Source organism: Oncorhynchus kisutch, linkage group LG3 (genome assembly GCF_002021735.2).
Source record: "Oncorhynchus kisutch isolate 150728-3 linkage group LG3, Okis_V2, whole genome shotgun sequence".
NCBI lineage: Eukaryota > Metazoa > Chordata > Actinopteri > Salmoniformes > Salmonidae > Oncorhynchus > Oncorhynchus kisutch.
The window spans coordinates 15406262-15424289 of NC_034176.2; the positions used below are offsets into that span (position 1 = coordinate 15406262).

The following is an 18028-nucleotide window of genomic DNA, read 5'->3' on the forward strand; positions in this document are numbered from 1 at the left end:
GATGAATAAGTTGCCCAAAGTAAACGGCCTGCTCCTCAGTCTCAGACCCTTATTATCAAGTAATAAACACTGTTGTGGGAGACGCAATGGCAATTTTGAAAACAACACCAACAGTAGATCCAGTTGCTGTAACAACGTAGCTAGGGAAGCAGGGAGCCGGTGATGTCTGAGGATTGTCCTCAGGAAGAGTCTCTCTCTCTCTCTCTCTCTCTCTCTCTTTGTGTGTGTGTGTGTGTGTGTGTGTGTGTGTAATGAGTGGTGGACAGCCTTGGGGACACCATCCCTGTCTGTATTCCAGTCTGATAACTCACTCCATTCTCTTTCTCTGGTTGATTCATCATCAAACAGCTCATAGACTGTATGTTCTGGGTGTTTCTCAATATGCATACTACTGTGCTCCACACTTTCATGCTCCAAGTGCATTCTCTTGAGTATGTTCTTGTGAAGACGAGAGTGTGGAGAACGCATAAAACATTTCATTTGATGGCCTCCTTGAGTGGCGCAGCAGTCTAAGGCACTGTATCGCAGTGCTTGAGGCGTCACTACAGACCCGGATTTGATACCAGGTTATGTCACAGCCAGACGTGACCAGGAGACCAATGAGGCAGCGCACAATTGTCCCAGAGTCGCCTGGGTTAGGGGAGGGATTGGCAGGCCGCACTCTAGTGACTCCTTGTGGCGGAGGACACATGGCTCTCGATCTTCGCCTCTCCCAAGTCTGTAGTGGAGTTGCAGCGATGGGACAAGACTATAACTACCAATTGGGGAGAAAAAGGAGTAAAAAAAACATTTAATTTGAGAAGCACTCGCATTCCCCATTCACTGAACCTTCTTCCAGCCAGGACAATGGCAAACATGGAGATGAAACAAGATATACACTAAGCAAACATTTTACTTCATAATTATTAGCTAGATATATTTTAATCGTAATCTAGCTAGCCAGCTAACCAGTTAAACAGGCAAAAATGATCTACAACTAATGTTATGCAAGGTAGATCATTATCCAAGGTAGGTCCATACTTCGTGGCTATCTAGCTAGCCAGTTAGCCCTACTGACTTACTATGGACTTATCCATTCAAAGAACATTCCTTCTTCTAGCTAGGATAATGGCAATAAAGATGAAACGATATATACAAAGCAAACATTTGACTTAATATGTGAATTGTGATAATGTTGCTAACCAGACATTAAAACAGGCAAATATGACCTAAAACCAATGTAATCCAAAGTAGATTATTCGTGGGTAGCTAGCTAACAATTCTTTGTGGCTATCTGGCTAGCTAATAGTATTAGCTAGCTCTATTGACTTACTATGGGCTTACGACCTATCCACACTACACAGTGGGTATTGTAGGCAGGTAACCATGCCAAAATTAGCACAGCATGTATTTATTAAATTATCAAGATAAAATATTGTAGTCAGGCAACATACGAGATGTAATTTCGTAATATTTCATTCCGAAGCCGGAGGTTTATTCTCTCGCTTCAACTCAAATAATGGCTCATTGACTTCAAGAAAATGTGTTTTTACATTGTTGCGTCATATATCTGTGTATACTTTCCGTTGAAGCTTGCATCGATGCATGCTTCAAAATATGTATAAACAGAGTACACATTCGAGAAGTGCCCTCCTTGCTCCGTTTCGCATACATTGATTTGGATTCATACTCCGACCCTCCGTGCTCGGAGCACGGTTGTATGCATTTTGAGAAACACCCTATGTGTCATATGGTCATAAGTCCACATGCTGTATATTAGGGGTAGTATGGTAAGAACTTCTCCTGGCATGCCAGAAGGTCAATCCATTGAAAGAGCAAATGAGTACATTGGCAAGTGAGCGATGTCAGTGTCTCCAAAAGGCTTTTGTGTTTGCTCAAATCTGGTATCTCAACTCCATCTGTGCTCTTGTCAGCTTTGCCTGGTCGTCTGCCTCTACAAACAGAAAACTATTGATGGAAAAAGGTTATTTAGAAAATAACCTATCCTTTTGGGGGGAGAAGAAATAGCTTCTTTGCTAAAATTTTAACTAAAAGAATGAAATGGTTTGAGGGGACCGGTGAGGGAACCTGTCTTATCAAAGATTAATATTAAAGTGATGGCTAAGCATTGCTAATGCTCCATTGTGTTGACATACAATCCCAATTTCATTTGCAGGTTGGCAATCTCTGGCCAATCCTCTGGATTCAAAGCCATGAATACTAATGTTTACCAAAGGCTGCCTTTCTGAGGTACACTGCAGAAACCCTCTCAATCTTGTTATGCCAGAGCAGGGAATCTGTTTTTTCTTCATCCTTTCATCCCTCAATCAAAAGACGGTTTGGGTGGAATAAAAAAAAGCACATCACAGGATAAACTTATGACACCTATATTCATGACAAGTTTTAACAAGGATTCTTTTCCTGAGCTGCGTCCGTAACTCAGAGTTCAATAATGTCGAAACAATATGCCTTGTTTTTGTCTCGTTTCCTGTCGCTCTCTATATTCTGTTATTCAATCTTCACTACAAAGAACTTGTCTTCTAAGGGTGATTTATTTTAGCATGTTTTTCCCCCTTGACATTACCTACCCTTTATGTTATGACTCGATATAGCACCTGGATTTGTATAATAGTCCTAATGTATAGCTGATATGATTAACCACAATTTTGTTTAAATTATAATGCCATTTTAATGCCAGATATCCGAATTAGTGTTGTGACCAGAGATACTAGAGTTGAGCATATTTAAAAACATTTTTTTTTAAAGCGCTAGTCCAGTTCAACCCCCCCAACTGTACTGCCAGGGAAGCCATTCTATAACACTGAAGAAACACTGTAGCAACTAAGCCTTAGCAAATGCTCCAACACTTTATCAATACTGTTGCTTCAGACAATCTGTAACAACTCTGTGTAGAAACACTGTAACAATTTTGTAGCAATTCTCTACCAAACCTAGCAGCAACCCTAGCAGCAATGCTATAACAATGCTACGGCAACTCTGTGGCAACGTTCACCTTGTGGAGATAACAGGGCTCCTTTAATGATCTATCTGCCAGCCATGCGTCCTTCAGTGCAGGGCAGATGTGGCTGAAGGCCCTAGGCCTCAGCTTGCTGCTCCCTGTGCATGCTTCAGCCCCCCCGACAGCACACACATCCCTAACACCAAGATCGCTACCATGTGACAGCTGAATAAATCTCCCACAAGGCTTACCTACAGCCCCAACAAATTAGAGCCACACTGAAATTAAGGCCACCGCAGCAATACTAATGAGAAGGAAGACTGGAGGACTGGGGAGAGAATGAAAACCCATTCTGAGGTGTGAATATGATTGCACTAACATTCAAAAAGTTAAGTTTGACTAATTTCCTGTGAATGTCCACCGGCTTGATGCAGGCTCTCACACACACAAACAAACACCTGTGCATGCACACACACTTTGCCAGTGGGCATTCACCAGCGTGAGTCCCAACTGAACTCCTAGAAATTCCCAGAAATGGCTTAATGAATGAACAAGGTCTTTTTGAGCCAACAGGCTCCAGGGTTTGGAAAAACAAGCCACTTCTGAAGATGAGAGAGACAGTGAGCAGTCCTCTCATTCTGTGCAGCCATGGAAATAAGAAAATAAACATCTCTGGTACTCCCTCTCTCACCCTACTGCTCTCAGAATAGCTCAGAGTTGAATAAGTATTTCTCCACCTCTGATCTCCAGCTTTTATCCAAAACAAAGACAGGGTTTGCACTTGGTCTGGTTGGAGGTATACATTTTATATTTGTACATTTTTCGGTTCAAGGCATTCAATTGGTTGACACTCTAGTTGCCCTATGTCATTGCCATTAGTGAATGTGTGTATAGTTGTATAGTTGTTCATTTCCAATAATTGCTTTTCAACTGATTGATTTACAATGACAAGCCCTTGAGTTTTGCCCCTCGGGCAATTAGTTTATTGGTTGGTTTATTCACATGGATGATATGTATTTCAAAGACGTTATTATGGATTTCCTTTCCACATGCTTCACAGAGCAGGTTGACGTTTATTGGGATGAGTTTTGTCCTGGAGGCAGAACTGAGCGATTTCCGCTAGATGAGCCAGCTGCAAAGTCAAAATTGGCTATATTGTAAAGATTCATAAAAACAACATTTCACTTAGGGCCCCCAAAAGGCAAGGGTCAGCTCTGGTGGCATGTGGATGTGGGTGTGCAGATCTGTGGACCACTGCGGCCCCCTCATGATGAGTTCAGATTTGTGGCCCCCACCCCCACTAAAGTTGCCCATCCCTGCTCTACAATACAATAGTGTTGTTATTGCTCCAGTAGAAATTGTTCAGACAGCGACTATTTCATGATGATAACGTAAAAAATGAACTTTCACACTTGGGGCCTTCACAAAATGCAAACATAAAGATGTTGATTTCTTGTGCATATCTAGATGAAGTTGTTTACAGACTGTAAATGCTGAGGCACTTTGTAGTGACATTTCTCTCTGTTGGAAAAGGACTCTGCTATCTGGCGAGTACAGACTTGAACTAATCCATCAAACAGCTTTCTTCTAAGCAGTGGCTTTGGCCGAAACACAGAAGCCAGGTTAGAAAATAGTTCAAGGCTCCCAATCCTCGCCTGATTCCAAAAGTCCACGTTTGTCTGCTCTTGAATCAGTTCAAATTCAAACAAAACCAAAGATATGAGGGGAAATCAGAACTGTAGCTCCGAGTGCGTCAAAGAGACCAAACAATGCTGGTGGAAATGGTATCCAGTGTGTTGCTGTAATTTACATATAGATGCTTATAAAAAATCTATTTAAAAAAGGGTAATTGTGCGTGGTCTTATTGTTTTCAACGAGAACTTCAGTACTAAATGACAGGAGCTGTACTTGACTGCACATATATTGTCTTTGTCTGAAATCTGTCTTGCCTACTATTACCGAAACTGCATATTGTGTACTAATCATAATACATACTATTTAGAACATACTGTTTCGTAAAAACAATTGCATTAATCAAGAAATATCAGCATACTAGGCTCTTCCTACTGAGAATACATAATCTAATGCGCAATTACTTTGATTCCCGCCCTTCATTCATTTTGGTACAGTGCATCCCCTCAGTTGATTATCAGCTATTGTCAAACACACGTCTGTCTCAAAAGACAATTATCCCTTCCTTAAAAGTGTGCAACGAATTATACGAGATGAAAAGCCAAAAGTAATATGACATCCTGGTATTTAAAGCACACACATTTTGCTCAATTTAACATAATATACATATTTTTTTTAATTGCATACCCAAAATGCCTAGAATTGTATTTTTTATTTGTATTTATTTATTTGACCTTTATTTTGACAGTGAAGTCATACTGACACTAGGGTCTGTTTTACAGATGAGCCCTGCATAAATACATCAATCACATACAGACACTAGGGTCTGTTTTACAGATGAGCCCTGCATAAATACATCAAACACATACAGACACTAGGGTCTGTTTTACAGATGAGCCCTGCATAAATACATCAATCACATACAGACACTAGGGTCTGTTTTACAGATGAGCCCTGCATAAATACATCAAACACATACAGACACTAGGGTCTGTTTTACAGATGAGCCCTGCATAAATACATCAATCACATACAATATACAAAATTGCAAAATTACAAAATATATTAAGAAAAACAGACACATTTATGAACATAGAGATCTCTGATCATCCCTCTGAACTGACCAAGGAGGAACAGAAAATCTTATTTCAGAGAGCTCTGGAAGTTGTTCCACATAAAGGGAGCAAAAAAAATCACATCTGCTTTTCCCAAATCTATGGAGACCGAAGGGTCCTCCAGTGTTGTCCAACCCTGAGACCCTGTTTGGTAATTTATACGTCTAAATTGAATTAATGATGATAGATACATAGGAAGTTTCTGCATTAGTGCTTTGTAGCTAAACACAAGAAAAATATGCTCTCTCCTTAAATACAAAGATGCCCAACACACTTCTATAACCATCACTAGTAATACACCTAAGGGCACAATTGAAAACAGCATCTAGTGGTTTAAGTGTAGATGCTGCTGCATGCATATAGATAATATTCCCAGGGCCTGGACAATTTCCTTCCGATTAACAAAAGTCAGACATGCTTTGTTTCTGTAAAAGAAACCAACCTTGAACTTCAACTTATTTACCAGCACAGTGATATGTTCTTTAAATGACAGTTTGTCATCAAGCCAGACACCAAGATATTTGTAGGAAGGAGCTTGAACAATTTGTGTACCGTTCAAACTAGTCATTACAAATTCATTTAAATCTGGGTTATAGGACCTAATAAAAGCATTGGTTTTATGCATTTAGCACTAACTTTGAATCCAATAAGGACCCATGCATTGCTTGGAAATTAGACTTCAAATGTGAAAAGGCTTGGCCAACCAATGGGGCAATGGAATACAACACAGTGTCATCTGCATAGAAATTCATATATATTTTTTACAGCATTACCTATGTTATGTATATAGATTGAAAACAGTAGTGGGCCGAGTAATGAACCTTGGGGCACTCCATTATGCATCTCAAGGAATTCTGATTTGACCCTTTATACCTTGATGGCCTGAGTTCTGTCATTGAGATAATTATGAAACCATCGGCAAGCATCAGTAACCAACTCTATCAAGGACAGTCTACAGCAGGCCTGGGCAATTATTTTCCATGGAGTGCCATATTAGAATATATTTTTGCCATCACGGGCCAGATTCATATTACAGGATTATACATCATGTGTATGACTGTGTTGACAGATATCTACTGTAAATCACATCCAGAAATGTTACTTATTTAACTTTTTTAACATGCAGAGAAATAAACAACATCCATGTTCTTCTTTTGGTAGGTATTTTCATTATTAAACATGCAATGAACTACACCGAGAGAAAAGTACACTGTGCATTCAGCACCATGGACAGAACTCTTGCTAATGGTTATGCACAAAAACAAAAGAAAGAGAAAGAGCTCAACATTACATTTAAACTACTCAATCAGTGAAGGAGTGAAGAAGTGAAGACTCTGATTGGGCATTGACTAGAGCAGTGAAGTCAGGTATAGTTTCTGACATCGCTATGCGCAGGATTGCTGAGAGGTGAGAGTCAGTAAGAGATAATCTGTGCCTTGACATGTTATATTTCATCAACAAAAATGTCTGTTCACATACATAGGTTGACCCAAACAGTACAAACATCTTCTGAGCATGGCTCCTAATCTTTGAAAAGTTTTGTTCATCGAGAGATGCATAGAACCTTGTCAGTGACTGTCACGGTTTTCGTCGTCGGATGAGGAAGAGTAGTCGGACCAAAGCGCAGCGTGGTAAGTGTTCATGTTTTTTTTATTGAACTGAACACTAATACAAAATAACAAGAGAATAAATTAAACCAAGGTGCAAACACTAAACAGAAAATAACTACCCACAAAAACCATCTAGGAAAAAGCTACCTAAGTATGGTTCCCAATCAGAGACAACGATAGACAACTGTCCCTGATTGAGAACCATACCCGGCCAAAACAAAGAAATACAAAACATAGAAAGAGGAACATAGAATGCCCACCCAAATCACACCCTGACCAAACCAAAATAGAGACATAAAAAGCTCTCTACGGTCAGGGCGTGACAGTGACATTGTTTTGAATAGTTCTCCAATCACTGTATTAGACTGAAGATCAAAAAACTCAAATTGCTGGTCAGTGGCAGCGTTATCCACATTGAAGGTGAAAGGAGAGGAAACAAACAGCAAGTCATTTTCCAGCACTATGAAATCCTCAAAACAACGGGAAAACTCGAAATTCCAAACACGCATCAGCAATATATACTTCTGCCGCTGGTCATCTGATAGAAAACAGACTAGTAGTGTGGGAAGGTGGGTGAGATTGTTGGCTTCTACTTGGCGGGTCAGGAGGAGTAATTTCCCTTTAATTCTTTGACAAGGCTGTACATCTGATGTACAAAAAAGCCCTTCCCTTGTAGTTTGGAATTCAGTTCATTCACGAGGGCCATGATGTCCATTGTGAAGGAAAAATCTGCCAACCATTATTTATCTTGCAGTTGAGGGCAATCCACGAATTTCCCTTTCATTTGCAAAAACTCAGCAATCTCAGCCTTCAGGTCCCACACCCTTTTAAGTACCTCCCTCAAACTCAGCCATCTCACGTTTGTGTGGTAGGGGAGATCTGCATGACCTGTCTCTTCCAACAGTGATATATATTTATATTTTTAATTCTTTTATCTTTATTTAACAAGGAAAGTCAGTTAAGAACAAATTCTTATTTTCAATGACGGCCTAGGAACAGTGTTTTAACTGCCCTGTTCAGGGGCAGAACGACAGATTTTTACATACTGCCTAGGGTTTAAAGATTTTGTTCTTATGAAGTTTACCACTTCAGTGACTGTATCCACGACATGGCTCATTTTCAGAACACATTTACAGAGCACCTCCTAATGAATAATGCAATGCAGGAAAATAATTTCCTGATCTGGGTTCAGCTCAGCTACTTGAACTTGTATCCTTTTCAAAAGCCCAACATTTTTTTCCTGTCAAGTTTAGGCACCCATCTGTGGTCACACTGGATAACTTTTCAAAACTCAGTCCCAGCTTTGCCACACACTTGTTAACATCCTCCAATACATTTTCCCTGTGGTTGTGCTCTTCATTGACTGCACTGAAGCAAGCTACTCTGTAATTTCAAAGTCTGGGGTTATGCCTCGTAAGAATATCGACACGTGCATCACTGCTCTCATCCAGGGCCAAGGAGAAATAGGTGAAATTCTTTACCTTGTTTTTCAAATGTTGTTCCATATTCTCTGTGATGTCCTCAACACGCTGTGTCACTGTTCGTCTTGACAGGGAAACATTTTCAAACAGGTCTTTCTTGTCGGGGCAAAGTATTGCTGCAGAGTCAATTAAACATTCTTTAATGAATTCACCCTCAGCGAATGGCTTGCTATGTTTAGCAATTTAGTTTGACTGTATATAGCTAGCTCTCGCAATTCTGTTGTTTGCTGAATGCAGTTTTGTGAAAAGTCCTTGCTGCTTTTGCAACTGAGAAAGCAACTCTTTCGATGCACTTGCCCTCTGCTCAGAAGACATATTCCTATATTTCTCTGCATGCTTCGTCTGGAAGTGTTGGGACAAGTTGTAGTCTTTCAAGACAGCGATTATCTCTTTGCACACTAAGCACACATCTTTCCCTGATACCTCAATAAAGCAATATTTCGATGACCACTGTTGCTCGAACACCCTACATTCATTGTCTACTTTTCTTTTCTTTGAAAATCTCATTTTTGTGCAATTTCTAGCTAGCTACTATTTGTAACTGTGACGTGTGTGTCAGCTTGTCAGTCACTGTCTGTCCTCGTGCAGTTGTTATTTATACTTGCCTTCAAAATAAAATGTCCAACAAGCGGTGGGAGTTAAATCATTACACAAAGGTGACTATTCAGTGGGCTTTTTATTTGAGTAAAAAATATGTTTTTCAAAACTTTACTATCGCAAATTCTACATGTGATCTGAGCATGATTCCACGGGCCGTATCGAATCAGGCCGCATACGGCCCCCGGGCCGGCCTTTGCTCTGGTCTACAATATCAAAATCTTTTGACAAGTCAACAGATATGGCAGCACAATTCTTTCTATAATCTAAGGCATTTGCCATATCATTTACAGTGGTGTAGTAATGTTACATGATGACTGTTTTATCTTTTGTTAGTATGTAATGTGGGTGCTTTAATATGTTTGGACCCTAGGAAGAGATAATGGGGATCCCTAATAATGTAATAAATACATAAACAACCATGGTAGCCGTACTGGTGCTATATTTAGATCTGAATCCGCATTGATTAACATTAAGAATACCACTTGCTGATAGAAAATAAGGTAGCTGTTTGTTGACCAATGATTCTACTATTTTTCGTAAGAAAAGGAAATCTGGAAATGGGTTGATAATGATTAAGTTCACTACTATCCCTGCCCTTATGGAGTGATACCACAAAAGCTGATTTACACACTTTTTAAATATTTCCTAATACTAAAGTAAAAAAAAAAAAGTGTGTTACTGAACCAGCAATGTTGGGTGCTGCATACTTAAGCAAAGACGGACCTAAATTGTCAGCCCCTAATAACTTATTGGTGTCAATAGCTAATAAGGCAGCAAGAACTTCTGTTTCTGTCAGTTGGCAAAAAGAAAACCCCTGACTACCATTCCCCAAATCACGTGTGGATGACTGATCATCCATCGAGGCAACTGCAGACTGTATGTGTGAAGAACAGTCAACTGACTGGCCAAGACCAGTATGACCACCATTTCTTTCAAATAGGAAACAAGCTGAGATAAATGCTGATTTAAAAACATCACAAATTGTAACTTTTCAGTAATGATGCAGGAGTCTAAAACGACTTGCTTAGGCAGGGAAATACAGGTACCCCACTTCAGTAAATGAATAACAGTTTTCCAGAATTGAGAGGGATCACTAACAGAGTCTGTCATAGCGCTAAGGAAGTCGTTTGATTTGGCCTGTTTAACCGAGGCAGTTCACCTGTTTCTCAATTGCCTAAATTGCTTCCAATCAGCTAACGAGCCAGTTTGTCTAGCCTTGGCCCAGGCTTGATTTCTTATGAAGAAGAGAGCACCATGGAATAGTTAAGTTTTTGACTGAGTCACTTGAAAGGGGCATGTCTATCAGCCATATGGACTACAACAGCATCAATCTCTGTGTGCTGACAGAACGGTAGGGAGAAGCTTAGTAATATCCTGTACTCAAGCCCTGGGTTAGCACACCCTGGGTTAGCACAGGGTTTTTGCTCGAGAAACACCAGAGCTGCTAAGACTACAGCCAGCGAGATAGAAGAGGACATCTGCCTATTCCTACACCTTACATGATTTGGGAGACCCATCGAGGACTTGCGAGAGGCAGAATCTCAAAAGGTCCTCAACTCTTGGACACGGTTCGAGCCTCCTATAACCAACAAAGTCTCATTCACCGTAAAAGCCAACGGAGAGGGAGTCAGAACAAGGGACGAAGGTGCAGGTACCTCTCGAAGCAGAAGCCCCCAGGGATGAAGGCTCTGGAACCTCTGGATCAAGGGTGATGAAGCTGTTTGAAGTCTGTATCTAGTCTGGGTTTCCCACCACCAAAGAGGCCCCAATTGCCAAAGTCTGCTGCTTTCGTGCCTCTCTGGCTGGTTGGCAGGGTAAATAATAGGATCATCCACTAAGTCATCCAGAAGCATTCTACTAACTCCATTTTCCAGGGGAAGGGGGAGACTCCTTTGGGGTGGGATCACTTCAGAGCTCCAGCCAGTCAGTTATGGAGAGATGACACGGGGGACGACACGCCCATCAGATCAGAGCGGCGTCCAGCTACTGGAGTAGAAGAGAAAGAGAATGTAGGCGGAAGTGGATTCCCCAGTAGCTTGTTTAAGTTTGCTACGAGTAGCCACTTCGCCTTTGTATTCCTCTGAGAGCAAACAGTTGCTCCATTGAAAGTCTGGACGGTCCACATTGTCCCGGAATAGAGCAAATTATATCTAGATAATATATTTTTAAACCTTTATTTAACTAGGCAAGTCAGTTAAGAACAAATTCTTATTTACAATGGCTGCCTTACCGGCCAAACTCAGACGATGCTGGGCCCCCAATCATGGCCAGGTTGTGATACCGCTGGATTTGAACCAGGGTGTCTGTAGTGACGCATCTAGGATTGAGATGCAGTGCCTCAGACCGCTACGCCACTCAGGAGCCCATAATGTAGCATTGAAAACATTCATTAGCAACCACCATTTGAAACTACAGGCTAGCTAGGCCAGCTAGGCTAACTGTGCTTCCGTGTCATTCTTCTTGACAATAATTTACAAACAAATTGCTATAAACTACAGTGGGTTCACAAATACAGCCTCACCCTGCCTCCCGAAACAAGCATAGCCCGTGAAATGGCAAAAGCACAAGCAACACACACCTGAGTCACAGACCAGTATGGCAAACGGAGAGAAAGTAGAGGACTTGCTCATTGTATGGTTCCTGGCTGCACATACACTATAAAAGTGGTGATGTAGAAGCAAGCAGTGATGTAGAAGCAAGCAGTACATTTCAGGGCAGTGAGCCAAAACACCAGTCAACAAGTTAAGGAGAGACAGGTAGCAGGAGCACTAGCTTAACAACGAGCAGCAGGGCGTACACTCTCACAGCCTAGAACGCAAGTACGGATATTCGGACATGGCCAGTCACTAGCAACATATTCAGGCTCTACCAGACGGTGCCAAAAGTTGGTCCAATGACATGACTGTATTACAAAAAATTCAGTTCAGCTCCCACTGGACTACTCAAAACTAGCACATTGTTGTAACTTTAAGAGAAAGTGTAAGTATTGTTAATGTCCCCAAAGAGGGAATATTGTCTGGTGAAAGCAGAGTATGTGGGTAAGTTTAAGAATCTCTGTGTGTGTGTGTGTGTGTGTGTGTGTGTGTGTGTGTGTGTGTGTGTGTGTGTGTGTGTGTGTGTGTGTGGTTGGTTGCATGCATGCATGCGTATGTGTGTTCATGTGTGTTGTGCAAGGTCTGCCCCATTGATTGTCTGCAATCATGGAGGAGCCTTTGTCCAAGTCAGTCTCATCTAGAACAACCCAGAATCCTCACAACAATTTCCACAAAACACAGATACAGACCCTTGTGGATTTAGATACAGAAAGAGGTTAGAGTAAGAAACAAAGAAAAGAAACAAAGAAACACATTTAAATAATGTTTTTGCCCTGTTTGCCAGCACTAGTTACCAACTGTTCTGTACACCAGGCAAGGCTGATCATAAAAGAGAAGAGCCAGGCAAGGCTGATCATAAAAGAGAAGAGCCAGGCAAGGCTGATCATAAAAGAGAAGAGCCAGGCAAGGCTGATCATAAAAGAGAAGAGAAAATAAGAGAAAAATACAGCACTTACTGTATTGGCAGTTCCTTCCCATGTACTCCCCGGGGCATTCGCACGAGTAGTTGGCAACCAGATCTGTGCAGATGCCCCCATTTTTACACGGGTCTCTCTCGCATTCGTTAACATCTGTAAGAGCCAAGAAAACAGAAAAGAGGCACATTAATATCTTTGAAGCAGAAATGTTTGCAATTAGCAGGACATGGTTCCAATTAATTTGCATTCGTGGGGAATATTTATTGAATTTGCTCCATTTGATACTTGATTCTGCCTCCCCAAGATGCTTTCTCTGAGATGGAGAGGCTGGCTTCATGAAGGTAACACATCAAATGGTTTCCTGGGATCGACCATTAATGCTACCCACCAATTTAGGTTTGGGACTTTCAGCAAACATATATACAGTGGCTTGCGAAAGTATTCAACCCCCTTGGCATTTTTCCTATTTTGTTGCCTTACAACCTGGAATTAAAATAGATTTTGGGGGATGTTGTATCATTTGATTTACACAACATTCCTACCACTTGAAGATGCAAAATATTTTTTATTGTGAAGCAAACAAGAAACAAGACCAAAAAAAAAAGACTTGAGGTTGCATAACTATTCATCCCCCCAAAGTCAATACTTTGTAGAGACACCTTTTGCAGCAATTACAGCTGCAAGTCTCTTGGGGTATGTCTCTATAAGTTTGGCACATCTAGCCACTGGGATTTTTGCCCATTCTTCAAGGCAAAACTGTTCCAGCTCCTTCAAGTTGGATGGGTTCCACTGGTGTACAGCAATCTTTAAGTCATACCACATATTCTCAATTGGATTGAGGTCTGGGCTTTGATTAGGCCATTCCATGACATTTAAATGTTTCCCCTTAAACCAGTCGAATGTTGCTTTAGCAGTATGCATAGGGTCGTTGTCCTGCTGGAAGGTGAACCTCTGTCCCAGTCTCAAATCTCTGGAAGACTGAAACAGGTTTCCCTCAAGTATTTCCCTGTATTTAGCGACATCCATCATTCCTTCAATTCTGACCAGATTCCCAGTCTCTGCTGATGAAAAAATTCCCCACAGCATGATGCTTTCACCACCATGTTTCACGTGTTCATGTGTTCGGTTTGCGCTAGACATAACGTTTTCCTTGAGGGCCAAAAAGCTCAATTTTAGTCTCATCTTACCAGAGTACCTTCTTCCATATGTTTTGGGAGTCTCTCATATACCTTTTGGTCGAACACCAAACACATTTTCTTGTTTTTTTTCTTTAAGCAATGGCTTTTTTTCTGGCCACTCTTCCGTAAAGCCCAGCTCTGTGGAGTGTACAGCTTAAAGTGGTCCTATATACAGATACTCCAATATCCGCTGTGGACCTTTGCAGCTCCTTCAGGGTTATCTTTGGTCTCTTTGTTGCCTCTCTGATTAATGCCCTCCTTGCCTGGTCGGTGCGTTTTGGTGGGCGGCCCTCTCTTGGCAGGTTTGTTGTGGTACCATATTCTTTCCATTCTTTAATAATTGATTTAATGGTGCTCCGTGGTATGTTCAAAGTTTCTGATATTTTTGAATAACCCAACCCTGATCTGTACTTCTCCACAATTTTGTCCCTGACTGGAGAGCTCCTTGGTCTTCATGGTGCCGCTTGCTTGGTGGTGCCCCTTGCTTAGGGGTGTTGCAGACTCTGGGGCCTTTCAGAATAGGTGTATATATACACTGAGATCATGTGACAGATCATGTGACACTTAGATTGCACACAGGTGGACTTTATTTAACTAATTATGTGACTTATGAAGGTAATTGGTTGCAAAGGGGGTGAATACATATGCACGCACAAGTAATTGCTTCATTTCACTTCACCAAGTTGGACTATTTTGTGTATGTCCATTACATGAAATACAAATACAAATCAATTTAAATTACAGGTTGTAATGCAACAATATAGGAAAAATGCCAAGGGGGATATATACATTTGCAAGGCACTGTAGCAGGCTACTGCACCACTACTGTGTAGACTTGAGCTATGCAATGTAAAGAATGTACAGTACATTAGGTAGTAAGGAATGTACACATCTTCAATCTAGCTGGAACTAGCTGGTCTCATGCCATTTCATCTACAGATCACAGAACAGTGACACATGTCAGCCATCATGTTCTTTAGAGGCAGATCGAAATCAGTGCTGTACTGTTTACATTGTAAAAATTCCCTATTGGTCCACAGTTTGCATTGTCTGTGATCTGACACTGACATCAGTTAGCGTTTGGGGCAAATTCCTGCTGAGAATAACCTACTGTGAACCGGATGTGTTTCATGACAGGAGATCTCATAAAGGAATCCACTTTATGGCATCCTGCCAGTCTCATGCACACAAGAAAAAGGTTGGAATAGATTTTGAGAAGAATCCATAACTTGGCATTTGGAAACATACACATAAGCAAAGGTCTCATTTCCGCCTCTAGTAAAGTGAGTACTAAGACACTTAATCCCACTCTAAAGCATGCCCTACTCTTCAGTGACTAATAAACACTGATTTAATGATTATGGAACAAACTCTGCAAGCTTAAGGACACAAATATGAATAAAGTATAAGCCTGTTAGGATGTTTTTCTGATGATTTTCTGAGATGTTATCTTCCACATCTAAGTGCAGTATCCTTGCTAATACATCCATAATAGCACACATGCCCTCGGATCAGCTGATGACATTTGGCCAAGCCCACAGCATACAATCAAAACTCCAAATTAAGGTTTGTCTATTTAGCAGCGTGACAAGACAGTTGAAAGACAAATTCGATACTGTGTTCTAAAAGTTGCGGAACGTCACATTCACAAAGGTATGCCTATGTCTATAGTGGCATGTGCCGTTTGAAAATGCTACCGTGTTCCAGGTGTGTCCCAGACAATGTTCCAGACATCATTCTGGGAACACGTGTGGCCCTCATATAGGCACAGATTACACTATGATATTCAAAGAGCACATATATATGTGGAACATCAGTCACAGTAGCCCCCTACTCATATGATGCATGTGATGATGGAGAGAATACCCCTGCTGAGATGAACCTTCTGAACCTGACAGTGATGAGAATTCAAGCACTGAGACAAATAAAGATAAGCCCTCCATAACTGAACAGAATCAGCTGGAACATGCACACCACAGGGGAACAAAGAGAATAACATTATATTTTGAAAAGCATATCATCTGGACCATATGTCTAAAGTGAGAAAGACAAGGGCTTTCACTGTTGCCACTACAGACATAGACATTGGTGGGTCATTCCGTGAAAAGAGTACCTTTGACATTTTAAGTAGAAATTGTGCATGAACATTGACTTTAAAAAAAATGTTATTTTATATCAGACATTTTTTTATAAACAGTTGAAGTCGTGAGTTTACATACACTTAGGTTGGAGTCATTAATTTGTTTTTCAACCACTCCACAAATCTCTTGTTAACAAACTATGGTTTTGGCAAGTCGGTTAGGACATGTACTTTGTGCATAACACAAGTAATTTTTTCAACAATTGTTTACAGACAGATTATTTCACTTATAATTCACTGTATCACAAGTCCAGTGGATCAGACGTTTACATACACTAAGTTGACTGTGCCATTAAACAGCTTGGAAAATTCCAGAAAATGATGTCATGGCTTTAGAAGCTTCTGATTCTGAATTTACATAATTTAAGTCAATTGGAGGTGTACCTGTGGATGTATTTCAAGGCCTATCTTCAAACTCAGTGCCTATTTGCTTGATATCATCGGAAAATGAAAAGAAAATCAGCCAAGACCTCAGAAAAAAATTTGTAGCCCACAAGTCTGGTTCATCCTTGGGAGCTATGTCCAAACGCCTGAAGGTACCACGTTCATCTGTACAAACAATAGTACGCAACTATAAACATCATGGGACCACGCAGCCGTCATACCGCTCAGGAAGGAGACGCGTTTTGTCTCCTAAAAATGAATGTACTTTGGTGCGAAAAGTGCAAATCAAACCCAGAACATCAGCAAAGGACCTTGTGAAGATGCTGGAGGAAACAGGTACCAAAGTATCTATATCCACAGTAAAACGAGTCATATATTGACAGAACCTGAAAGGCCGCTCAGCAAGGAAGAAGCCCCTGCTCCAAAACCGTCATAAAAAAGCCAGTCTGTTGTTTGCAACTACACATGGGGACAAAGATCATACTTTTTGGAGAAATGTCCTCTGGTCTGATGAAACAAAAATAGAACTGTTTGGCCATAATGACCATCCTTATGTTTGGAGGAAAAAGGGGGAGGCTTACAAGTTGAAGAACACCATCCCAACCGTGAAACACGGGCTGGCAGCATCATGTTGTGGGGGTGCTTTGCTGCAGGTGGTTCTGGTGCACTTCACAAAATAGATGGAAAAGTACGTGGATATATTGAAGCAACATCACAAGACATCAGTCAGGAAGTTAAAGCTTGGTTGCAAATGGGTCTTCCAAATGGACAATGACCCCAAGCATACTTCCAAAGTTATGGCAAAATGGCTTAAGGACAACAAAGTCAAGGTATTGGAGTGGCAATCACTAAGCCCTGACCTCATTCCTATAGAACATTTGTGGGCAGAAAAATGCATGTGCGAGCAAGGAGGCCTACAAACCTGACTCAGTTACACCAGCTCTGTCAGGAGGAATGGGACAAAATTCACCCAACTTATTGTGGGAAGCTTGTGGAAGGCTAAACGAAACGTTTGACCCAAGTTAAACAATTTAAAGGCAATGCTACCAAATACTAAGCAAGTGTATGTAAACTTCTGAAATTAATAATTTTCTCTATCATCATTTTCTCTATCAATCTATTATTCTGACATTTCACATTCTTAAAATAAAGTGGTGATCCTAACTGACCTAAGGCAGGGAATTTTTACTAGGATTAAATGTTAGGAATTGTGAAAAACTGAGTTTAAATGTATTTGCCTAAGGTGTATGTAAACTTCTGACTTCAAATCTTGCTAAGACCAAGAATCTTGCCAAAAATCTGTATTTTGACTTGCCCCTCTGTCAAACCTGTGTCACATCTAGGAAGATTTGAACCCACTTACTCATTTCACCATCATTGTAAATCCCTAGTTTTTTGTGTTGCTTTGATAAAGTAAATTCTGAAGATTAGTGATTCAT

The 18028-nt window shown here is 40.8% G+C and overlaps 1 protein-coding gene across 2 annotated transcripts in view; it reads right to left on the minus strand.

The window, feature by feature from the left end:
• Nucleotides 1-18028, minus strand: part of LOC109875909 (EGF-like repeat and discoidin I-like domain-containing protein 3) — a 201535-nt gene that overhangs the window by 85012 nt on the left and 98495 nt on the right. For both annotated transcript variants that reach the window (XM_020468355.2, XM_020468347.2), the window contains one exon: nt 12927-13040. In XM_020468355.2, the coding sequence (XP_020323944.1) occupies nt 12927-13040 (114 nt within the window). The remainder of the gene's footprint in view (nt 1-12926; nt 13041-18028) is intronic.